Here is a 26739-nt window from a genome sequence, read left to right on the forward strand (position 1 = left end):
CAGGTCATGTCGACCAAATCATATGGAAGAACTGACGGCGACGTACATCGGAAGGCAGTAAGATCTCTTGTTTTTTGGTTTGGCAGTACTCGACAGCCATTTTTAGGCACAAGTAAATGAAGAAAGGCAGCGCGTTTCTGTTACCAAGTAAAGTCTTCATCAATTACTTTAGTTTTAATGTAATCTACGAGTTATAACTGATGTTTGATATTAACATGAAAAGGATTCCGTGGATAGGGAAAGAACCTGTTTTTGGGAAACTACTTCTATAATGACCAAAAGGCATCAAATGATCTTCAAGTACAGTGTTCCAGCGGCGGTATGAAGAAAATGATAGTAATAATGACGGTAATAATCGAAATATCCGGTAACTTCACACTTCCCAGTGGATTTTCTCGAACTAAGAAATTTGCTGAATTTGTGAAAATTTCAAAATGGCTTCACATCGAGCCTATGATGCCTAGAACAGTCTTTACATCCTGCTGACATGAGACTAGCGTAATCTCCCCTTCAGAAGCTTACTTCCACTTAACTATTTAATAGTCTCGCGTTTTTTCACAGTGATTAATTTTGTAAGCTAAGCACATCACCTGTTACAGTACACTCCTGTGGCTGGGAAATGTGGTCACAATGCTCTGGCGGATGGAACTATGACAGGTGCAATGCATGTGTTCAGGCATTTACTTATATGAGGCACAAACAGATGTACTTTAAACCCGGTAACATCAAGAGAAAGACGTTATAATCCAGAATCCGCATTAAACATCACGTTCCTTCATTACCAACTGGGCAGAGCCGGTTTACATTGGGAAATGACATAGCGGAAGTCATGGTAGACAGAAATACAGTCGCCCGTAAACTTACTTACATTAGAAAATTTTATTTTATTTGATGAACCGATAGCCATTTAAAGGAACAACTCTCTTACTTTACTTGTACTTGATTGAACTAGGGACGTTGAAAAATTTGGTACTGGACTGTGATTCAAATTCGTATCTCTTCATTCGAGGATCGGAATCTCTCGGAACAGTATAGTTCAATCATTTTCTTCTTTTTCTCAAGACTGCAGTCTTCTCTAGGTCTCCTCCAAAGGTAAGTATATGGGTCCGAATCCTGATTCAGTACAAAATTATTCACAATTTCATTTCAAGCACTATGACATGCACACTGGCCTGTTAGTGAAAATTAACGTGCATTTTTAATATCTGTTCATGTGTTGCCAACAATCGCAATAGGTGTCGTTATTTCTGGTCAAACACGCACACATCTTACTATTTGTGAGTAAGTGACTGAGACTTAAGCTATTCATGGATGCACGGTAGGTGAGCAGTTCGATTGTCGCTTGGGCACAAAAGTTTGTATCCTTACTTTAGAGTCAAGCGCCTAGCAACAAGTAAGAAAAACCGATACGTAACACTTGATTTTACTTAGTTAACAATCAGATTACGTGTTGGTTCAAAAATGGCTCTGAGCACTATGGGACTTAGAACTACATAAACCTAACTAACCTAAGGACATCACACACATCCATGCCCGAGGCAGGATTCGAACCTGCGACCGCAGTGGTCGTGCGGTTCCAGACTGTAGAGCCTTTAACCGCTCGGCCACTCCGGCCGGCTAATTACGTGTTGGGTTCGTATCTCCGTCACAGAACTTCACATCATGCACTTCATCTTTAAATGCGTGCACACTTTGTTACTTCAGAATAGAGGTATATCAGACATCTTTCGTGGTTAGTTAACAGGGACGAAAGGGTCTTGATAGAAGTTCCGGTTTATTACAAAAACTGTCGTCTTTTATTTTCAAGTTTAGATTTGGTTACTGGTATTGGCAAAAACTTCTGTAATTCATGACTCTTCATGGCTAGTCATCAATATAGTATGATTAGATTAGATTACATTAGATTAATTCTTGTTTCATAGATCATGAAAACGATATTTCGTAATGATGTGGAACGTGGCATTTTAATGAAAGATTTCTTTACATACCATGATTCAATTTCTTTACAAATTTTTACTCTCTCTCTCATTCTTTTTGATTTTTATCTCTCTCTCTCTCTCTCTCTCTCTCTCTCTCTCTGTCACACACACACACACACACACACACACACACACACACACACACACAGACAGACAGACACACAACACACACACACTCTCTCTTTTTTTTTTTTATTGGTTTGTTGTGCTCGACTATCGGCGAGGCACGAAAACGTCTGTGAATGAATTTCTTAGTTTTGAGTACACTTACGAAAGAAACATGAAAAGAACCTATGAGAGTTACTGATTTATGATGCTTAGTTTGCAGTCAGTTCTGAGTATTAGTAGTAACTACGCTCCAGTCCCTAAACCTAGTTACATTTTGCGTATTCCAGGCTGTAGCAGCCGCGAGTTGGAGACACCAGCTATGCTCACTTCCCAGCCCGCTGTAACATCACATCTGTTTGTCTTCTTCCTGCTGGTATTGTAACTGAGATTTGGCAACAAGGCAATGTATGTTTGGCAACTATGTGATCGACGATTTACTTCCTGGTGTGTACGGAATTAAGCCTCGAAGTTCACTTGATTTTACCTGTCATTTCCATTGAATAATCTGATTTATTATCGCTTGAGGAGTAACAAAAGACTGTAAATTTACGGTTTTCAGCCCAGGAAAGTCGTTGCACGTGGAAATCGCAACTAATCTCGTCCTTCAAATAGCGGTTTACAGGTTCTACCCACTATTGGTCTCGTAAGAGGAAGCTAAGACACATAGTTCTTGGCCAGCTCTGTGGTAACGTGCTGACCTGTGAAAAGGCGTCTGATATGGTTCGCAGTACCAGTCTCACTGACTGTAGCGTTTTTATCCCTTCCGTGAAAGAGCTACAAGCAGTCAGATCAAACATCGATAAGGAAACCGCAAGAAAATACTTTCGGCTCATTGTGCAATGGTGAAAAACTTACAATGCTGCACAACAGGTAACGCCTCTTCCAGCTGCTGACATGAAAAATTTTTGGTTTCTAGGAATACATAACTTTATTTATGAAATGCCACATTTGCGTACTTCTTGAATATGACACAGCATACCAATTAAACACAGACCCAATCATAATCTAAGTGAGTAGTATCTTTACAGTCTGAAAATGCACATGCAGTTTATTGATTACATGCATGTAGAAAACTTGTTCTGAGTTAAAGCTGTCAAACAAGGTTTGAAGAAGAATAAAATGCCACTACCAGACGACAGCTAATGTAGAAAATACTTTTCCGACGTGTTTTGGCACGATGCGCTCTACCCAAACATAATACAAAAGTTTCGGGATGCATCTACTTTCTGGCTGTCTATTATACCTGAAATGAACAAAATGTCGCAGAAGTTAGCCCTTTTTCCACACACGACTATTCTGGGTTGAAAAGTGAAGGAAATTATGTTACAAGTTGTATTAGATTGATAATTTCAGCAGACAGCAGAATTGCGTTTTAAAAAATATTGCAGCGAATGTACTCGAACTCGCGACATCTTATCTACCGTGTGCGATACTTACCATTACGCCACTAGCTAACACAGAGCTATAACAGCTCCACAAGTCAAGAACAAGTCCTCCAGAACTTCTGCATTCCACTGGGCTGTGGGATATCGCATATCGCCAGGTCAATACTTATGAGAGACAAACAGTTATACCTTTTCTTTTGCGCTGCACGACGTTTTCAAAAATCGATAGCACAATAGAGTAGCTCAAGTGGAAAGGAACACTTTCTATTTTAATTTCTGCATCCTACACTGTTGGCAGTTCTGTTTGGTGGCAGTTACGTGATTTTATTTTGGTGATTACAAAATGAAGATGAATGCATGCACTGGGTAGCCGAGGCAGCTAGTTCATGGTGATTCGGTCAACCAAGTAAATGAATTTACTGAACATGCTACAAATTGATACAGGGAGCCTGTGTGTCAGAATTCTCAGCCAGTGTGGTGCAACGGCGTTATGATAGAAAAATGAGCACTTGAGAAAAGGATTTGATGGTCTGTTGGGCTGATGATAGGTTCATATATGTATGGTCTGGGTTCGATTCCAACTTGGGTCAGTGATTTTAGATAGGGAGGGACAAATTCCATTCGCTTCTGGCTACACCAAGTGAAGAAGATATAATGGCATTGTGGTCTGAAATTCACATTAAAAATGATATTCCTTCTCTACCAAGTAGACCTTAGGTTGAGCCACAATAGAGTCTGGAGTGGCGAAATGTGGGAACTCTATCCCCAGTGACCTTTCTTATACCAGTTATTTATTTCTAGTGACGAAACAAACGCTATGTAGGCTCACAGGACACTAATTCCATCTTTTATCTGAGCTTCTGTATGTCGATAAAATTGGTTCTGAACTGGGAATGCAACTCAGACCGCCCTTAACGCGGAATTTGATCCCTTCGTGACAATACAGCTCGGCTACAGTTTGTTGTTTGTTCGAAACTCCAGATTCCTCAACATCTCCACATATTGTGCGAGAATGGGTTCGAATCCTTGCCCGGCACTAAAGATTTCAGTATGTATTATCAAGCTCTAGCATGAGAACACCTATCTGCTGGATGATAATAATTTCGATTTTTAATGTATTTTCATTCGATGTCAACACTAACGATATTTGACGTTTTTGACTCCCAGTGAGACACAGAACTATTTGCGAGATCACTGTAAGTTCAAATTGTTATTCCGAGCTGCTGTTGGAGAAAAATTCGGTAGCTGACGTCTCTTTGTGTGTAGTCAACAACGATATGCGTGGAGCTCTATTCCCAGTCAGCACTGAACTCTTCGTCATATCATTTCTAGTTCAAACATGCTCACATGTCACTGCTGGTGCAACAAACCCATATTTAACGTTCGTTTTCTTTAGAATATAACAGCGATAGGTTCCGGGTTGGAGTCCTGGGAAGGAAAAAATTAATGTTTCGTCTCGTCATTTCTGTTAAAACATCTAGCTACTGCCGAGAAAATCCGATACGTCACAGTTGATTGTGCGTCGACATCTATCTTATTAGGTTCTGGGTTCGAGTCCCTGTCCAACACAAAGCTTTGCCTCAGGGCTTTTCAAATTAGTTACTTGTTACGAAGCAATATTTAACATCTCTTGTAGTTCGTTAACAGGGACAATAGGATCTGGGTAGGAATTCGCGTCCGTTATAAATGTTTGCGTTATGTAATTTAAAGTTGGTATTTGCTAACTGATACTGTCTAAAATCGAGGTATATCACTTTCTGTACGCCTATTCAGGAATGACTGTTAGTTTCCGTCAGTCACGAAATCTTTGCTTAGTCTGCATGACCTTAGTTTGAATCCATATGCAGAACGAGACGCCGGCCGGTGTGGCCGTGCGGTTCTAGGCACTTCAGTCTGGAACCGCGTGACCGCTACGGTCGCAGGTTCGAATCCTACCTCGGGCATGGATGTGTGTGATGTCCTTACGTTAGTTAGGTTTAAGTAGTTCTAAGTTCTAAGGGACTGATGACCTTAGATGTTAATTCCCATAGTGCTCAGAGCCAGCCAGAACGAGACGGTTCGTCGTGTCATTTGAAGTTCATACATATTCTCAACTAACTGCACGTGAATAACCTAAATTTTTGATGTCATTTTGTGTTAAATGATAAGTACGCTATTTTACTTTGAAGAGGAAATCATGAATACGTCGAACTTACTACGTGCATTACCTATCTGACGTAATAATGAGAGTGCTAACATTTTAGGTATGTCATTTACTGTAATAAATGTGGGCTTACAAGCCCTAAGGACAGTCGTACATGTGATAAGGTGTTCCCTGATGTTTGTAGTATCGTAGTATTACTTTACATCTTGAGTTATTGCGATACAGATCAGTGTTTTGTAGTGGTGACTTGTTGGAACCATTTTCAATAGTCAAACGACTGTACCAAGGAGCGATTAGAGGACCTGCTAGACAGCTGCGTTATGTGGGTTGCATGCGAATCAGGCGAAATGCAATTCTGGTCGTTCGAATACTTTTGAGCATTACCGTACAGTAGAGTACAAGATGGACATAATAATATAATAATCACAATGTTCTGTAACAGTACTGAATGTAGAAATGCAAGTTACTAAATCATTTGCTGTCAATGTACATTCATTGTAGATCAGCAGCATGTCTACCGTATCGTCATGCGTGTATATAATAGATCTTTACACAGCGAAAACTGTATTCACAATGTGTACTGCCGCCATGCAGTTACTAAATTACTCTGATGTACGATTCCACTGGTATGCAATACAGTCAGGCAGCAGTAGCCGAACAAGACAGACGCAGCAACAGGGAAGTAACCATTTTTGTGTCATTTACGAATTCTTAACCAGGAGCGAATTTTATTGTATCATCTGTGTGCTTTAATAGTTTAGTTTCTTGAGTTTCTGGGTGCAAATTTAATATCTAATAGCCATAGTTGTCGCGTCTTCGTTTGCTTCGGAAAGTAAACCGATTTTGTGACATATTACAAGTTCCTAACCAGGTCAAATTATTTAGTTTCACCTGAGTATTACTAGACACAGTTCGCGCGTTTCCGTCAGGGTCTAGAGTTGCGCAGCACGTGCCGATAGTCCGTTTATCTGCATAGTTTAGATTTCCACGGTTTTGTATGAACAGGGACTGTGATTGATATGTGCGGATGCGAGCCGAGTTGGTGACATTTCGTTCACAGCTTCAGACTGTGTTAGCTTAGGGTATACAGCTTGAGGCTGCAGTGGATGGGCACCACTATTGTGGGCCGACCGTGGGGATCCAAAGGACGTCCAGCACGTCAGAGTCCTCCGATGAGCGAGGTGGCGCAGTGGTTAGCACACTGGACTCGCATTCGGGAGGACGACGGTTCAATCCCGTCTCCAGCCATCCTGATTTAGGTTTTCCGTGATTTTCCTAAATCGTTTCAAGCAAATGCCGGGATGGTTCCTTAGAAAGGGCACGGCCGATTTCCTTCCCAATCCTTCCTTAACCCGAGCTTGCGCTCCGTCTCTAATGCCCTCGTTGTCGACGGTACGTTAAACGCTAACCACCACCACCATCAGTCCTCCGATCGGTCCTCACCGGTGGCCAACCCAGTTGTTGCTCGCACTGAGGCTGACCCTTCACCTGTGCTCGAGTGGGAGATTGCCCCAGGGCGAAGCAGGTGGCGAAAGACTTCCCAGGATGCCGCACGTAAGGCCTCCCCGGTTTGTCTGACAAACAGGTGCTGTCTGTGGCTGACACAGTCACTGAGCGAGATGCCGTCGCCTGTCCTGTTTCAGAGGAAACCACTGAGCCTGCAAGATACGGGCAATCGCAGAGGGTGGGATTATTGGTAGTTGGGAGCTCCAACGTTATGCGCTTTATGGGGCCCCTTAGGGACTTGGCTGACAAGAAGGGTGGTGTCATTCCAGATGTGGAAAGGGTCCTCCCGGATGCCATGAAGAGCACAGGGTGTAGCCAACTGCAGGCGATTGTTTACGTCGGTACCAATGATGTGTGGATCAGAAGAGATTCTCTCTGGTTTCGAGCGGCTAACAGAAGTGGTAAAGGCTGCCAGTCTTTCTTGCAAGATTAAAGAAGAACTGACCATTGGCAGCATAGTCGACAGGACCGATTGCGGGTCTCTGGTACAGAGCCGAGTGGAGGGTCTGAATCAGAGGCTCAGACGGTTCCGCGACCGTGTAGGCTGCAGATTCTTCGACTTGCACCAAAGGGTGGTTGGGTTTCGGGTTCCGCTGAATAGGTCAGGTGTCCACTATACGCAGGATGCGGTTACACAGGTAGCAGGGGCTGTGTGGCGTGGACTGGGCGGTTTTTTATGTTAGAGGGACTCGGTAAAACACAAGCAGGGCTTCAGTCACAAAGGGTGCAGGCTGAACACAGGAAGAACGTAGATACAGGAACAATTGGTATAACAGTTGTAAATTGTCATAGCTGTGCTGGGAAAGTACCAGAGCTCCAAGCACTAATAGAAAGCACTGATGCTCAAATCGTTATAGGCACTGAAAGCTGGCTAAAGCCGGATATAAGAGCAGCCGAAATTTTTGCGAAGAACCTAACGGTCTTCCGTAAGGATAGGCTAAACACGGTTGGTGGTGGCATGTTTGTTGCTGTCAGAAGTAGTTTATCTTGTCGCGAAATTGAAGTAGATACTTTCTGAGAGTTAGTATGGGCAGAGGTCATTGTTGGCAACCGGAATAAAATAATAATTGTATCCTTTTACCGACCTACCTATTCAGATGATACAGTTGCTGAAAGGTTCAAAGAAAACTTGAGTTTGATTTCAAACAATTACACGACTCATATGATAATATTTGGTGGTGACTTTAATTTACCCTGAATATGCTGGCGAAAATACATGTTTAATTCCGGAGGTACGCATAAAATATCATTCGAAAGTGTGCTAAACGCATTCTCTGAAAATTATTTCGAGCAGTTAGTTCATGAGCCCACGCGAATAGTAAACGGTTGTGAAAACACACTTGACCTCTTAGCAACAAAAATTCTAAGTTAATAACGAGCATCAAAACCGATTCAGGGATTAGTGAAGAGAGATTGAATATTGTAATCCCAGAAGCCTCGAAAAATAAGCGAAAAATTTACATATTAAAAAAAGCAGATAAAAATTCACTTGATGCCTTCCTAAGAGACAATCTCCACTCATTCCAAATTAATAATATAATTCTAGACCAGATGTGATTTGAATTCAAAGAAATAGTATCGACATCAATTGAGAGATTTATACCAAATAAATTATCAAACGACGGAGCTGATCCTCCTTGGTTCACAAAACGGGTTAGAACACTGTTGCAAAAACAATGAAACAAAGATGCCAAATTTAAACAGACGCAAAATCCCCAAGATTGGCCATCTTTTACAGAACCTCGAAATTTAGCGCGGACTTCAATGCGAGATGCCTATAACACCACAACGAAACTGACCGAGGGGGGTGGCGCAGTGGTTAGACACTGGACTCGCATTCGGGAGGACGACGGTTCAATCCCGCGTCCGGCCATCCTGATTTAGGTTTTCCGTGATTTCTCTAAATCACTCCAGGCAAATTCCGGGATGGTTCCTCTGAAAGGGCACGGCCGACTTCCCTCCCCATCCTTTCCTAATCTGATGAGACCGATGACCACGCTGTCTGGTCTCCTTCCCCAAACCAACCAACCAACCAACAACGAAACTTTGTCTCGAAACCTGGCAGAAAATCCGAAGAGATGCTCCTCGTAAGTGAAGTACGCTAGCGGCATAAACAATCAACGCCTTCTCTGTGCGATAGCAATGAAAACAATATAGAAAACAGGGCTGCCAAAGCAGAGTTACTAAACGCAGCCTTCCGAAATGCCTTCACAGAAGAAGACGAAGTAAATATTCCAGAATTCGAATCGATAACAGCTGCCAGCATGAGTAACGTAGAAGTATATATCCTCGGAGCAGTGAAGCAACTTAAATCACTTATTAAAAGGAAGTCTTCTGGTCCAGACTGTGTGTCAATTAGGTTCCTTTCGGAGTATGCTGATGCATTAGCTCAATACTAAACAATCACATACAACCGTTCGCTCGACAAAAGATCCGTACCCAAAGATGGAAAGCTGCACAGGTCACACCAATATTCAAGAAACGTAGTAGGAGTATTCCACTAAATTACGGGCCCATATTGTTAACGTCGATGTGCAGCAGGATTTTAGAACATTGTGTTCGAACATTATGAATTACCTCGAAGGAAACGGTCTATTGACACACAGTCAACATGGGATTAGAAAACGTCGTTCCTGTAAAACACAACAAGCTCTATATTCACATTGTATTTCTGGATTTCCGGAAGGCTTTTGACGCTGTACCACTAAAGTAGCTTGTAGCGAAATTGCGTGAATATGGAATATCGTCTCAGTTATGTGACTGGATTTGTGATTTCCTGTCACAGAGGTAGTAATTGACGGTGCGTCATCGAGTAAAACAGAAATGATTTCTGGCGTTCCCCTAGGTAGGCCCTTTGCAGTTCCTTATCTATATAAACGATTTGGAAGAAAATCTGAGCAGCCGTCTTCGGTTGTTTGCAGATAACGCTATCGTTTATCGATTAATAAAGTCATCGGAATATCAAAGCAAACTGCAAAACGATTTAGAAAAGATATCTGAATGGTGCGAAAAGTGGCATTTGACCCTAAATAACGGAAAATTTGAGGTCATCCACATGAGTGCTAAAAAGAACTCGTTAAACTTCGGTTACACGATAAATCAGTCTAATCTAAAATCCGTAAATTCAACTAAATACTTAGGTATTACGATTATGAACAACTTAAATTGGAAGGATCACATGTTGTGGGGAAGGCTAATCAAAGACTGCGTTTTATTGGCAGGACATTTAGAAAATGTAATAGACCTACTAAGGAGACTGCCTGTACTACGCTTGTCCGTCCTCTTTTAGAATACTGCTGCGCGGTGTGGGATCCTTACCAGATACGACTGATGGAGTACATCGAAAATGTTCAAAGAAAGGTAGCACGTTTTGTATTATCGCGAAATATGGGAGAGAGTGCCATAGAAACGATACAGGATTTGGGCTGGAATTCATTAAAAGAAAGGCGTTTTTCGTTGCGACGGAATCTTCTCACTAAATTCCAATCACCAACTTTCTCCTCCGAATGCGAAAATATTTTGCTGACACTGACCTACATAGGGAGGAACGATCATCACGATAAAATAAGGGAAATCAGAGCTCGTAAGAAAGGACCTAGGTGTTCATTATTTCCGAGCGCTGTACGAGATTGGAATAATAGAGAATTGTGAAGGTGGTTCGATGAACTCTCTGCCAGACACTTGAATGTGATTTGCAGAGTAGCCATGTAGATGTAGATGCAGAGGCATTGTACTCAACGCTAAAGTAACAACAAATCTGGGGGGGGGGGGGGGGGGGGGTGGAAGAGTACATAAAGTGTACATTCAAGGCAATAAACAGCTTGGTTTCTTTACTACCTGCTTGTTCATTATGTTTCATTGACAAATTGGTACAGTGTGATACATTTTTGAACAGGACACGGAGATGATATGAACGCACATGGCTCCTTTAACAAAATTTCCCCTCTACACCGTATCTCCTACATCTGTGGGGATCCATAAAACGTATACCCTCGAAAGAACTACCCAATGATCTTAAGAACATTGGTTGACACAATTTTTGATTCATCTCATCAGGAAAAAGTTATTTCGGTTGAGCAAGATAAATGGGACACCATGTATGTTATTATAAGCCAAGGTGAGACCAGGAGTGATTTTCTCTACTATTGATGTTTGTTTTTATAAATTGTGCTTTTGTACGGCATTTGTCACTTAACACTCTTGGCTTATTTTTCGTTGTTGAGATAACTATATCATAAGTTTCTACTAAACGTTTAGACGAAGAACTGTACGGGTTGTTTCCGTAACAGCGTGCAAAAACGTAACAGGACATAGAGCATGCTCCACTGAACAATTTGAGATACCAAACCTCGGGTCGGAGAAGCCAGCTTAAGGAGATATGAAAGTAAACTATTGCTTTGTCTAACATATTCTTTTCCACCTGACTCATAATTAACATGCGTACAGATTTACGGTACTATTCTGTTTATTTACATGTACGTTCTTTATGTTCTGCAAGGAAAACAAGGACGAGTCTGATTACCCGGAAGTCATAATGCAGGTTTCGTTTACTTTACTTATCCATAAGGTGGCTCTGTTGTATCATATTTACACTGTCCCTTGGCAGAACATACTATGAATAAACGACAGACCCACTCATTATTCAGTGCTATTCAGAGACTACAGTAAAATACCATGGAGCAGTACCGGTACAGTATTTCCCCGCCGCTGGATTGGAAATGGAGGTTTTATTCCATGACCTGCGAGGTCACCTGACCCGAAACCCCTTGATTTATTTCCTATGGGGAGATATCAAGTCACCTGTGTATAAGACTCCAGTGGATACGGAGATGGAATTAGTTGTCAGAATTGTATCCGCCTGTGACGTGATTCTAAACACACCAGGGATATTTGTCAGTGAAACTTGTTGGCCGACGTCATGCTTGTATTCATCTACATCTACATTTATACTCCGCAAGCCACCCAACGGTGTGTGGCGGAGGCCACTTTGCGTGCCACTATCATTACCTCCCTTTCCTGTCCCAGTCGCGTATGGTTCGCGGGAAGAACGACTGCCAGAAAACCTCCGTGCGCGCTCGAATCTCCCTAATTTTACATTCATACTCTCCTCGGGAGATATAAGTAGGGGGAAGCAATATATTCGATACCTCAACCAGAAACGCACCCTCTCGAAACTTGGACAGCAAGCTACACCGCGATGCAGAGCGCGTCTCTTGCACAGTCTGCCATTTGAGTTTGCTGAACATCTCCGTAACGCTATCACTCTTACCAAATAACCCTGTGACGAAACACGCCGCTCTTCTTTGGATCTTGTCTATTTCCTCTGTCAACCCGTCCTGGTACGGATCCCACACTGATGAGCAATACTCAAGTATAAGTCGAACGAGTGTCTTGTAAGCCACCTCCTTTGTTTATGGACTACATTTTCTAATGACTCTCCCAATGAATCTCAACCCTGCACCCCCCTTACCAACAACTAATTTTATATGATCATTCCACTTCAAATCGTTCCGTACGCATACTTCCAGATATTTTGCAGAAGTAACTGCTACCAGTGTTTGTTCCGCTATCATATAATCATACAATAAAGGATCCTTCTTTCTATGTATTCGCAATACATTACATTTGTCTATGTTAAGGGTCAGTTGCCACTCCCTGCACCAAGTGCCTATCCGCTGCAGATCTTCCTGCATTTCGCTACAATTTTCTAATGCTGCAACTTTTCTGTATACTACAGCATCATTCGCGAAAATCCACATGGAACTTCTGACACTATCTACTAGATCACGTATATATATTGTGAAAAGCAGTAGTCCCATAACACTCCCCTGTGGCACGTAGAGGTTACTTTAACGTCTGTAGACGTCTCTCCATTGAAAACAACAAGCTGTGTTCTGTTTGCTAAAAACTCTTCAATCCAGCCACACAGCTGGTCTGATATTCCGTAGGCTCTTACTTTGTTTATCAGGCGACAGTGTGGAACTGTATCTAACGCCTTTCGAAGTCAAGGAAAATGGCATCTACCTGGGCACCTGTATCTAATATTTTCTGGGTCGCATGAACAAATAAACCGAGTTGGGTCCCACACGATCGCTGTTTCCGGAATCCATGTTGATTCCTACAGAGTAGATTCTGGGTTTCCAGAAACGACATGATACGCGAGCAGAAAACATGTTCTAAAATTCTACAACAGATCGACGTCAGAGATATAGGTCTATAGTTTTGCGCATCTGCTCGACGACCCTTCTTGAAAACTGGAACTACCTGTGCTCTTTTCCAATCATTTGGAATCTTCCGTTCCTCTAGAGACTTGCTGTACACGGCTATTAGAAGGGGGCAGGGGGGTTGATGGCCTTCTGTTCAGCACATTTTGTAAGATACAGTACAAATTGTTCATTCATTGTGTCAATGATGTTATTTGCAGGTAGCTAACGTAAACAAAAAGTGCAGAGTAATGTGATTTTATTCCTATTACCTCCTTAAGCTGGCATCTCCAACCCCAGGTTCGCTGTCTCAGATTGTTCAGTGGAGCATCGTCGATGTCCTGTTAAATGTTTGTACGCTCTTACGGAAATACCGTGTGCATTGCCTATCAATAGCAAGAAAATGAGTAATGTATTGTAGCTGATGACAGGAAGGATAAAGATTCTATTCTTGTGGACAATAAAATAAAATAACAATTTTTTTCAGTGATAAACGATTATTTATGAACGTGTCAGCCAAAGAGCTCAGTGCACATGTAGAAGAAAAGGTATGATCACGGAATCAAGAGTGTAAACACATCCGCTGACAAGTGCCCATCACATATGATTAATTGATGTACATAACTGATTATTAATGTGTGAGGAAATAACGAGCGCTTTTGTGCAGCGGCTAACAAACCGTAATAGTTTCCAGAAATAGTAGATTTAAAATCACCCGATGGCAATCGTGATTAGGTTTCCGAGTTGTTTCTAGATACGTTGGAGCAAATTCTAAGTTTTTTTCCTAAGAAGGACGGTTCCATTTGCTTCCCTCATCTTTGTCCGATCTGAAACTACTGCCATGCGGACGGGTGTCAGAATCCAGCCCCCTTTCGTTCCTCATGCGGTCCTTTGTGTGTTATCTTGCGTGTGCTCTTTGAAACACTAGTAATATTCGTGGAGGGAGCTAAATCCTATCGAGTGTCTACAGGGAGGGATACCGATTACGTTCGTCGTCGCGGGCGCATGCTGGCTAATACACAGGTTCTGGTGCAGTTCTCCAAGTGACTTCTGTTTACAAATCCGTCGTGTTGACGGTAATGTTCACTGTTAACGTATTGTCGATGTCGACATCATTATAGATGGAGAATCAGCTCTGTGTGAGACAGTGTGTGCAAGAAATAGACCGCAACCTCGATGAGGTAAGCTCTTCTATGTCTACATCAACACCAGTACGCCTTAAGATTTTTGGTGCTATGTATATAGTGCACCAATGCAATAGCGCTCCGCATGATATTTCATTCCTGGATGGCACACGAAAACTGAGAGTGTAGCCCCAGATTGATCATATTTCATCATCGTGACTATTATGCGAGAGGTATTTGGGGGAAGTGACGTTTTCTAGACCTTTCTAAACACAAACTCTCAGGATTTTAGAGTCATGCTTTTTATATATAAGTAAAACACTGATAATTCCAGATAATTTGCGACGAGTAGAGCTCGGATTTGGGAAAACTCAAGGTTCATGAAGACTGACAGTTTTAGAGACCTTTCATTTAAAAACAGATTCAGAACTTGACTTTCTTTCAACAGATAACGTCTTGCTTAGAGTTAGTTTAGTATATAATGTTCTAGAAGAAATTCTAACACTGTAGTGTAAACACATATTACATAAACTGCTGTATAACTGTTACTGCTGTATATATTTCATTTTGTTTTTGTGAAGGACGTCTGTTCTTACGTGTTAGCAGCGTAGTCCCCCCATCTTCGCAGAAACACGGCGTCAGCCAGTGTCACTACATTCTGCTGCTCCACGTAAATTCTAATGCCGAAGTTCCATCCATCCTCATCACTAGGATCTCTGTTTCCTTTATTTACTATTTCCACAATAGCTCCCTCAGTCTCTTCATGTTGATCGCCTTGGTCCAATAACATCTGCATTTCGTAGTCATTTACATTTTCACACCCAGAAACATGTGGAACGAGATCTAACAACTGTCCTTTTCCGTTTTCTCCTGATCGAGTGTCGTTGTTAGTTTCATTATATTTTTCGTTTTCGTTATATTTCTGTAAAAGAATTTCCCAAGACTTCTTTAGGATTTCTGGTTTTAAATGGTTCCAGGTCCCGGTAGACAACATCCTTCAAATTAGTTTTCTTCAGGGCAGCGTTTAGTGATTGGCGTTCATTTGTGTAAAGTGCAAAAGTGATTGCAATAGGTTACGACGATATATTTTTTTTTCAAACACACCTAAGTTTCCTTGGTCCATTGGTTGGACAAGGCAGAGTAGTACTGGGTGAGTGGGTCAAAAGCCTCCTTAACTGAGGTATGCATCCAGGCACTTTTTTGATTTTTTATACAAAACTGCTAAGGCCGACGTATGTATATTTTTGAATACTGTTGGTTTGTCACACTTACCACTTAAGAAAAGAAGCAGTTTTTGATCTCCAGAGGCATTGCTGCATACTAGAATCGTTACTCCATCTTTTGATTTCTTATAACCTGGAGCGGAAGCTTCATTATAGCCGGTAGTGTTTTAGTTGGAAGCATTAGTCCTGTATCATCACAGCTATAAACTTGATCCAGAGAGATATTCCTGATTTGCTATATTTATTTTTTCTTGGATCACTTTAACAGCTCCGGAGAACTTTTCACCACAGATTTCAAACTGGCGTACCCCATGTCTTCTCTTCCACCTCTGCTACCAGTCGGAACTAGCAGAAAACTTTTTTCTGCTTCTTCTAATTGTTTTAGAAATAAAAGTGCCTCCTCCTGAATCATTGGACCACTTACCGCACTTTCCTTAACTCGCTGATGAACAAACCACAAATAAAGGACTTCGTGATTTTACGATGTATGCATTTTGATTTTTTTTATTAGAAGACCAAGACGCATTGGTACAATATTAGGCACTAGTTTTAGTTCTTTTTTATCGCCAGTGACCCACCGTTACTTCACTTGCGCCCGACTCTACCGATACCTTTTTTGTAGTTTCCCTGTCCAATCTTTCCAACGTTAAAACTTTCTTCTCCAAAGAAACAAATTTACTATTCTGTTTTGAAGAGTCAGCGCCCATATTGCTGGAAAGCGACACGAACTACAATTAAGACTTAGCGCTGCAATGAGCCTCAACAGACTCTGGCTGACCGGCTGCGGGTAGTGTTGCCAGCCAAAAATAAATTATTTCTGCTGTCCGTATACTCAAATTCCGCTGCAGCGTCAAATATAGTTTTGAATATAGCCTATACAAATTACTGGCGATATATAGGCTAAATAAACAACTTAAGCTATTAACAGGTTTGTTGAATACCTTTTTAGCAGGCCATTTGACAATCAGCATCATCAGAGACGACAGTGATGAATTTGGAGATTGTGGATCATTCACAAGGACGCTTTTACGTAATAATTATGGTTTGGTGCAACAGCACTTTCTTCTTTATGTGGAATATGAGCTTGTAAAGTTATAAGTAGTTCATTCGAAGGAGGTTTTGTTAGTAAGACTAGTAGTAGTATGTTTGCTAATTTGGCAATATTCGAGAACGCATCCTGTTCATCAGTTTTTTTTATATTTCACCTACTGCGCTCCAGAATTCTTCGATATTCTTTGAGTATGCCACTTTCTGTGTATCAGAAAAATACAGCCTTGATAAACTCTTTGATGGTTTCGTGTTTATCTACTTCCTGCCACGCTTCTCGGCAAGTTATGTTATGTCACCTATTTGGTTTTGGAATACCGGCAATTTTTTGATTCGCAAGTGACATATTCTTATATAAATTGTGGTTTACTGGAAACCTCTTGTAGCTATCACTCATGCACCTTTGGTAAAATATCTCAAAAACTAACCCGAAATGCTCCTTGACCCTCTCATTACAGTCTTTCAGCGGTTTCACACTTTGTTCTCCAGTGTTCTTCAGTACCGAGCAACACATTAGGATCATATAAATTTGAATTCTCGTCCTTGCTGAGGAAGGGGGGTTTGATAAAACTGACTGCCAGAATTCTGATAAATATTCAACTTTCTGGATATAGATTCTGTGCAGAGACTTTCCCTGACTGAAACATCCATTGAAATGATTAATTAGTGTCATTATGTACTTCAAAAATGAAGATAAGACTTTAGGTATGGATTTTGAAGCGCGGGTAAGATTATATTCTGTATATGATTCTTATCTTCGAGTTCTGCTTCCCTAAACAGCTCAACAAGAACGTTCCATTGTTTCTATATATGTGGTTAACACAGTTAGAAAATGCTAACCACCTTGTTTTACTGGGGCTCATTGTTTCTAATACAAAAGAATGCATGAGCTTCTGAAATTGCTCTAATATGCTCTAGCGTTTTGGAGAGCAAGAACAATATCATAAATATTCTTTATCATAGCTTCAGCACAGCTAGAGATGCCTGGTGGACCAGCTACGGCAACTAAATATGTTGAATGATAAAAACAATGATTCACAATTATCTCGGAGTTTTCGGTTAAGAGGTAGGTATTGAACGATTCAATCTTACATAGCAAATGTGGGCGTTATTAGCGCAAAACCCAACAACGTCATCAAGCGATAACTCAACCCTTTCTATATGATTTGTGAAAAGGTTGTACAGACGCTAGCTTTGCCTTCGTCTCAGCCCACGGAACTTAATTCAAAAGTTGTGTTTTGGCTTCAGAATTGCCTATATATCTCACTAACATACAACTCTCATCTAGAAGGATGGAGAATGCTTTGTTTCTTGGATAAGTATTCAATTCGTCCTTAATATATGCGGAGAGTTCATTCACAACACCTGTTCCTGCAAGATATACGAAATTAAGCGCTGTCCAGCACGGCTAGTACTTGGATGGGTGGCCGTCAGGGTCTGCCGAGCGCTGCTGGCAAGCGAGTTGCGCTCAGCCCTTGTGAGGCAAATGTATTCATAAGTAGCGGCTCAGGTTCGTAATCTCACAGCGGCCGGAAAAGTGGTGTCCCGCAAATGACCCTCCATATCCGCAACCGGTGACGCGTATAGGCTGAGGATGACATGACGGTCGGTCGGTGGCTTTGGGCCTTCAAGGTCTGTTTGGAGTATAGTCTTAATATTATCCTAATCTAAAACACTTTTCTCCTTCTGCGCCTTCCCTAAAATAATGGAGCCTTGGGAAGTACTTGTAACCACGATTCCCATATACTCTGTTGTTCGGTTGGAAGTGATAGCGGTTCTCGCAAGCCTGGCATGATGCTCACTTTTCAATGAGATTCTTTCTTCCTTGTCTGCCTCTTCCGACATAATTGTAACAGGATTGCACGCAACCACATGTGCCTGGTTGTGAAGGACTTTCCCAGGATCTATGGTGCGCTGAGGCTGGGCTGCCATGCTGCGCAGTAAAGATATAGCAGTGAGAAAGTTCCAAGTGCGCATACCGTAAGTGCAGTCCACTGAGACGGCCACCGTATCGTAATAACGTGAAGCACTCGCCCAGCGCTCAAGGTGTCAATGTGTTTCTATGATAGCGACACGTTATTTCAAGTGAACTCTGTAACTCTTCTTTGCATCTTTCCTATATACGTATTTAGTTAACACTGCTTAGCGAAAATACCATATCAAGAAACATTACTCAAGAGGTGATCGAGCGAGTGTTTTCAGTGTAGCCTCTTCCCGGCGTGAAATACACTTCTTTACGATTCTCGCGATAAAACTGAACCTAGCATCTTCTAAATGTGATTTAAGGAAACTGCAAAAAACCTAAACATTAGACAATTGTTTTAGCATCACTTATCTCGAATATCTCTGTATTCCTTTTAATTTTGCGACACCTGGCTATGTCGACATAACACTGAGTTACATTTTGTGACAGAAATTCCAACCGATGTCACCATTCCAATCAAGCGTTTCTCTCAAGTTTCGATGTGAAGGAGGTATTCCCTGTGTTACATCTCACATCACTTTAGCTCCACGCAGACTGGCGTGGAAACCGTTTACAGCTTATGTCAAGGTCCACCTACAAGCACAATTACTCTCTCATTGTCAGCTCAAAATGCACAGACGATGCACGCCAATTATAACTTGAGAGCACCAGAAAAATTACACTGACATTATGTAACCACAGTTCGTGAAGCTGAAGGTAAATCATCGCTGTCCTACATAATATACTGTGTTCTCGAATATCGCCGCAACCGCGATTCGATAGGTCCCGAATCTATTGTATCGTGCTTGAGAACTACAATTATTGTGGACTCCTTCACCACTACAATATATTATAAGATCCGTTTGATGAATAATTCCTGTAGCCAAATTGATGTGAGTATAATTTATGGCTGAACCTCATCCACAATCGGTGTAGCACTGGATGTCTGTTTTTTTTTTCAGTGACCCAGCTCCTTCTGGAAGTCCAGTGACGTGGGAAGCGTACACTTCGGAGGCCTCTAATTACTTACACTTGAAACTGGAGTCCGAAACAAGGCAAGACCTCCTCCCTGAGCGCACACAACTCTGGAAACAGATCCTGCCTGCTTAGACGAAGCACTTTAATTTCTTTATATGAGAATCTACAAAATATTAAAATAAATTGTATTTCACACTTTAAGCAAAAATAATTTTATTTCTTCATTTTATAACATGCCGTTTCCAGATTTTTCCTTCAGACTGTAACCTTACTGAAGAAAGATTGGCTTTATTTTAAGAAATAACATTTGGATTGTCACTTTATTAAGACGTACACAGCTCACATGAAAACAGGTCAGTATTTCTCTTAGATTTAAAGTTACTTCTGTGACGAAGTTGCTACTTAAATATTATTTTACATTTTCATCAAATAATTATTTCAAAGCTTTACATGCTGCTAGATTTTAGTGAAAATGACGTGTTGTAAATATAGTCAAACTTTGCTTATATTTTATAAAATCCACACGCGCACTACATTCCCTTACTGTTTATGTAGTCAGCTGACTACCTTGAAATATGTTTCAATCTATATTTTCAGCCTATCATTACAAATAGCATTGTATAAAATATACGTCTTGAAAATTTCGCAAAGTTTGACTATATTTACAACACGTCATTTACACAGAAAACTAGGGTTTTTGCTGTCGTCTTCCCCCTTTTGTACATGTCGCTTAAATATTTCACAAATATGCATTTCAGACCTGTTCTCGTCCACAGCTTCACCCCAACTTTGTTGTTGTTGCTGTTGTGGTCTTCAGTCCGAAAATTGGTTTGATGCATCTGTCCATGCTACTCTGTCCTGCCAAGCCTCATCTCCGAATAACTACTGCAACCTACATCCTTCTGAATCTGCTTACTGCATTTATCACCTGGTCTCCCTCTACGATTTTTAGCCCGCAAACTTCCCTCTAATACCTTAATTCCACTGTATTTTTGTAGAAATAGTGATTCATGTGTATACCAAATTTGGTTGAAGTTGCTCCTGACGCTACTCAGTTATGCGTTCCTGCTACCGCTTCCCATCCCCTTCCAGTCGTAGGGGTGCAAAGAGTCTCTTACTGTGTCACAGTTTCCCTATCTCTCTATCTTTCTCTCATTTTCCCGAGGTCGCAAGTGAAATGTGAGACAAGTTTGGTAGAAACTGTTTCATACGTTACAGGTATGTCAGAGTTTGGGTCCGTCTTCCAACCCCTAGAGATAAATGGAATCGGGGCTGTCATCGATTAATCTGGCGACTGTAAACACTGTGGATTCAATACTACTATCGATCTTGATAGAATATTTGTCCTTGTGATGGCATCTCACTCCCAACTGTGCCCCTAAAGGTGGCAAGGGTGTATTACCTCTGTATTACCCCCACACGAATTTTATACAAATAATTCAGATAATGAGTCCAGCATATACAAAATTTTGTTGAAATTTCTCCAAACCTTCCTGAATTTTAGTACAACGTCACCAGCCTTCTACCCCTATCACAGCGCCTATGGCTGGTAGATGATTCTTCCCCTTACAGTGCTTATTCGCAGATAGTGAGTGATATGTATACCAAGTTTGTTTGAAATTAATGCAGTGGTTTAACAGGAAATATTGGATGTACGTACATACATGACTACAATACCTTTTGTAAATACATAGATAGATTATCCAGTTTCTACCAGATGCCAAGATGACGCAAATAAATAATATTTTAATTTTATTTTGAAAACGTTTAATATTTTTTACAGTTTCAGAATACAAGAAGAAAATACGGTAAAAATATTTTGTACTTTTTCAAATTAGTAGAAATAAATAAAGGAATGTAAGGAACAATTTCAGTTTTAAATTTACATATTAATGAAATAATAAATAATATTTTATTTCCGAGTACGGTGAACTAGGGTCTCACTCAGAAACCATTACCAACATGGTGGCACATTTCCTCCTGCCATTACAGACTGCAGGATTTTTCTGCCACAAAAGCCTCTACCGACAGGTTTCGAAACTGCGTGTTACGATAGGAACCAAATGTAATGAGAAAAATTCTATGTGATCACTTCTACTCATTCTGTCTTCGTAGATTGTTTCTTATCTTTCAAAGTAGAATTCAGTTGCTATACATCCACATTTTCTAAGTTTATTGTGTATGTCGGATGTGAAATATCTCAGTCTGTTGCATTTTGTTTTCAGTTTCTTTACATCATTAACGTTTAGTTAGGGAAGATTTCTCTATTTGAGTAGAAAGTCCATCATGAACAGAGGGCAAAACTTCAAATGGAACCTCCCAGTTGTCCCACAGTAACAAAGGAGGCAAGTCTATTTTGTGAATGAGAAAACATTTTTTAGTGCAGCATTTTCCCTACTGAGCCTTTAGTCAACAAGTGCATACAAGACCAGAGTTTGTACTTAGAGACATACAATACCTCTCTCAACAAGGCGCCTAGGACCGACTGAAAACCAAGCATAAGTTGAATCACAAACATCCACCACTTCAAATCGCACCAAGCACTATGGGACTTGATATCTGAGGTCATCAGTCCTCTGGACTTAGAACTGCTTAAACCTAACTAACCTAAGGACATCAGACACATCCATGCCCGAGGCAGAATTCGAACCTGCGACCGTAGCAGCAGCGCGATTCCGGACTGAAGCGCGTAGAACCTTTCAGCCACAGTGGCTGGCCGTCCACAACTCTAAACATGCTATTCGTTAATGGTTTTTTCCTATCATCTTTGGGAAAAGGAATGCTGCTGGGAGAGGGGGAGGAGGGGAGCAATGCCAGCTTCACGACGCTGAATGCAGTGTTTTTCTTTTGGTGCATAATTCGCTGACAGGCAGTTTCCGCTTGTGTCATGTATTCTATTTTCTGCATTTACAGCAAACACATAGAGCCATTCAAATCTCCATCAGTAGCCCCAATAGCAGGTTATTTCTGAAATATTTATGTTTCCAGGGTTCGCCTGAATTTAGATGAAATGTACATGGCAGACTGGGGTGTTAAATCGATTAAAATAACATTGTGACTGGCGTTTCAGAGAGTCACGTGCGAGAGGCAGCTGCTAGCCAACTATAGTGAGATACACGAAAAATATTTGCAGTTGAGAATATGTATAAGCATCAGTTGCGTAATGGAATAATGATAGTCAAAATTTTTTCTGGACCGTGATTCGAACTCTATTTCCCGCTTATTGCGAGCGGTCGCCTTACCATTTGGCAATCCTAATTTGGAATAAGATAGGCACTGAAATATCGTATTTATCCGCAGATACTGTACGGAACTATACACAATGGTTGTACGAGAACAGGTTGTAGACACATGTTTGAAGACATATGGAAGTTTGGATCCAAAGGAGGGTCGAGCTCGGATAGTCAAATGGTGACACTACCGCTCGCAATAACCGGGAAATCTGGGTTTGAGTTCTGGTCCAGCCCAAATTTTATTGTCATTCAGTTATACAGCTGATGGTTGGCCATATTCGCAACTGCGAACACATTTCGTGTATTTCATAACGGCCTTAGTCGCAGCAGTGCCTGTTGCTTTGCACTTGCATGTATGTCCGAAGGAACATTGCATCGTAATTCAGAATAATACAGGCAATGCAGTATTGTATGGTAGTAACTACAGTTTTTCCTCGAGTGTCAAATGTCTGCTACACTGGGGTGGCAAAAGTCATTGGATATCTCCCAGTACCTTGTCGGGTCTCCTTTTGCCTGGCATAGTGCAGCCACTCGACGTGGCAATGGACTCAACAAGTCGCTGGAAGCCCCCTGCAGGAAGATTGAACCGTGGTGCCTTTGCAGCCGTCCATAATTGCGAAAGTGTTGCCATTGTAGGATTTTGTCCACGAACTGACCTCTCGATTATGTGCCATAAATGTTCGGTGGGTTCATTTTTGGTGATCTGGATGGCCAAATAACTCGCTCGAATTGTCCAGAGCGTTCTTCAAACAAATAGCGAACAGTTGTGGCCCGGCGGCAGGACGCATTTTGATCCATAAAAGTTCCATCGTTGTTTGGGAATATGAAGTCCATGAATGGTCTGCGAGTAGCCGAACATAACCGTTTCAACTCAAAAATCGGTTCAAATGGACGACACTGTCCATTCCATGTAAACACAGCGACCACCAACTTGCATAGTGCCTTGTTGTCAACTTGGTTTCATGGCCTCATGCGGTCTGCGCCACACAAGGAACCTACCGTCAGGTCTTATCAACTGAAATCGGGACTCATCTGACCAGGCCACGGTTAACAGAAATCTAGGGCCCAACCGATGTGGTTACGGGCCGAGGAGATGCGCTTTAGGCGACGCCATGCTGTTAGCAAAGACACTCGCATCAGTCGTCTGCTGCCATAATCCATTAACTCCAAATTTCGCCGCTCTGTTCTAAAGAATACGGTAGTCGCACAACCCTAATTGATTTCTGTCGTTATTTCACTCCGTGTCGCTTGTGCGTTAGCACTGACAACTCTCTGCAAAAGCCTCTGCTCTCGGTCGTTAAGTGAAGGCCATCGACCATTGGGTTGTCCATGGTGAAAGGTAATGCCACAGACACTGTACTCTCGGCACACTCTTCTCTCGGCACACTCTTGGCACTGTGGATCTCGGAATATCGAAATGGAATGTACCATGCATCTAGCTCCAACAACCATTCCGCGTTCAGAGTCTGTTAATTCCCATCGTGATGCCATAATCACATTGGAAAGCCTTTTAAACGAATCACTTGCGTACATACGACGGCTCTGCCAATGCAATGCCCTTTGGTGCCTTGGATACATGGTACTACTTCGATCTGTTTATGTGCATATCGTCCCATGACTTTTCTCACCTCAGTGTATGTTCATTAAATAAAAAAATTAAAAGTAAAAGCTTTTAATGCCTAGGCCGCAATTCTCGCGTCACAATTTAAGTTAGATAACTAGTTTCAGATGGTATCTGCAACCATCTTCAGATCGTTCAAAATATGAAACAGTAGTGAATATGCACTGGAAAGCATCTTTAGCTGTAGTCATGCAACAAACATGCTTTCGTAAGTGCCAAAACAATAACTGCAAGTAATTGAAAAAGTCACAGTGAGAAAGCAAGGTTGTAGACGATGATTTCTCAGGTTGACAGTCCTATAGAAAATTGTCTAGTTGCACGAGTAGAGGTGTAAAAGTGTTTGCTGGGGTGTGGTTGAGTACTTCTCTGGTAGAGGTGGAGAGTAGGTGCAGAAGATGGAGGCAGCTGGTGGTGAAATTAATTCATTGTCACATAATTTCGACACCTTTGAATTGACTCTCTCCACATCACATTAAACGGCTTAAGACTTACGGAGTTAGTAGGCGTCCTAGATCACTCTATTCTTCCCCCATATTTGTCGTACCCAACGAGCAGGACGAGATACGTCTTGTTGTGGGTTACTGAGCCTTAAACAAAAAGGATGTTCTTCAATCAGTACCAGCACCTGACCTGCTACTTTCTTTTGGCTGGTTCTAGAATGCAAAGATCTTAACTACTCTCGACGTTAATCAGGCTTACTTTGAAATTCTGCTAGCTGAGCAATGAAAACCAATAACAGAATTTACCACCAACTAAAATCTTTATGAATAAAATAGATGTGTTTGGGATATCTACGGGGGCCTGGACCCTCTCCAGACAAGGTTTCTTTGGATCTAAAGTTTCGTGTATTAACCACTGCCTTGGCGATTTTCTAATTTTCAGTGAAATTTCTGATGAACATCTGGAACATATTAAGAAGTCCTTCAGTGCCTTCACAATGCCAAGTTCACTGTAAAGCCATCAAAGGTGAGGTTCGCACAACCTGAGACTTCCTTTTTGGTTCATATAGTTTCCGCCCAGGGTGTAACTATAGACCACTGCCACAGTGAGATGATCCACTTGTGCCCACACCTGAAGAATACGAGGTTGGCAGCGGATTTTATTGGCATGATCAACTTTTCTAGAAAATTTCTTCCGAGCTTCGCTCAACTACGGGCGTCCCTGAATGACCTCAGGGAAAAGCGGAGGAAATTTGAGTTGGGTGCATCCCAGGAAGCAGCATTCAGGGCCTTGAAAGGGGATTTGGAATTTCCCCTGTTGTGGCTCTTCCCGAATTTAATAAGTGTTTTATAGTACGGACTAGTGAGTCGATGGCAGGTGTTGTCACAGTCCTTTTACAGAAGGATTATAGTTGGTTTCATTCAATTGCTAACGCTTTGTATACCCTCTCATTAGTTGAAGCCAAATAGTTTGTGTACGAGATAGAGACCCTAGCTGTTCTATTCACAGTTGAGAAGTTCACAATCTGATTGAACACCATCCATTCTTGTTAAAAATAGATAATTAGTCTGATGAAGACTAATTTAAGGCCGATACATACCAGACGAACTGTAAGGTGGCCAGTCAGAACTTCTGCATTGCAACTTTGGGTTAAGCACTGAAAATATTGTTGCAGGCTGTCTAAGCACAATGTTCAGGGAGGAACTAGGTCACCTCCCGGATGAAGAGCTCAATGAACTGGATGTCCCAGACCGTAGAGTTTACCCAATATTAAGTGGATGTTTTCTCCCTTTTAAAGATGTCAGGAAACAACAGAATTCTGACGCAGAGATATGTGAGCTGAAGTAGAGAATCAGAAAGGAGAGGCTGTTAGGCTGCATTTCATGAAGGGAAGCATCCTGTGTTGCACCATTTGGGGAAGCCGTGTTCATAAAATAGTTTTACCTATGGATTTGGCACCTCTAGTTGTCAAGTATTACCGTGAAACCCCTGCAGATGATCATCTGGGTGTCTCAAAGAGCAGGATGAAGATCAGGCGGCACTCTGTCTGGAAGGGAAAGGGCAAATGGATTATGGGCCTCGTATCGAGCTTCAAGACGTAGGCAACTAGTAAGCCAGCGGTGAATTCTCGCCAGGGTTTCCTGGCATCGGAAGTAGCTAATCAGCTCGTGGATAGTATTTTCTCTCGACGGTACACGCTTGTGTGCATGGACGCATTTTCTAGTATTTGCTGGTTGTTCCTGACATGTAGCGATGTATATCCCTTCAGTCCATATCTACATCTAC

General features: G+C 41.6%; 1 protein-coding gene across 1 annotated transcript in view; it reads left to right on the plus strand.

Moving 5' to 3' along the window:
- Window positions 1-19858, plus strand: part of LOC124622982 (venom carboxylesterase-6-like) — a 111669-nt gene extending 91811 nt beyond the window's left edge. The window contains exon 10 of the mRNA XM_047148771.1: window positions 19644-19858. Within this exon, the coding sequence (XP_047004727.1) occupies window positions 19644-19791 (148 nt within the window). The 3' untranslated portion in view covers window positions 19792-19858. The remainder of the gene's footprint in view (window positions 1-19643) is intronic.
- The last annotated feature ends 6881 nt before the right edge of the window (window positions 19859-26739 follow it).

Source organism: Schistocerca americana, chromosome 7, assembly GCF_021461395.2.
Source record: "Schistocerca americana isolate TAMUIC-IGC-003095 chromosome 7, iqSchAmer2.1, whole genome shotgun sequence".
Classification (NCBI taxonomy): domain Eukaryota; kingdom Metazoa; phylum Arthropoda; class Insecta; order Orthoptera; family Acrididae; genus Schistocerca; species Schistocerca americana.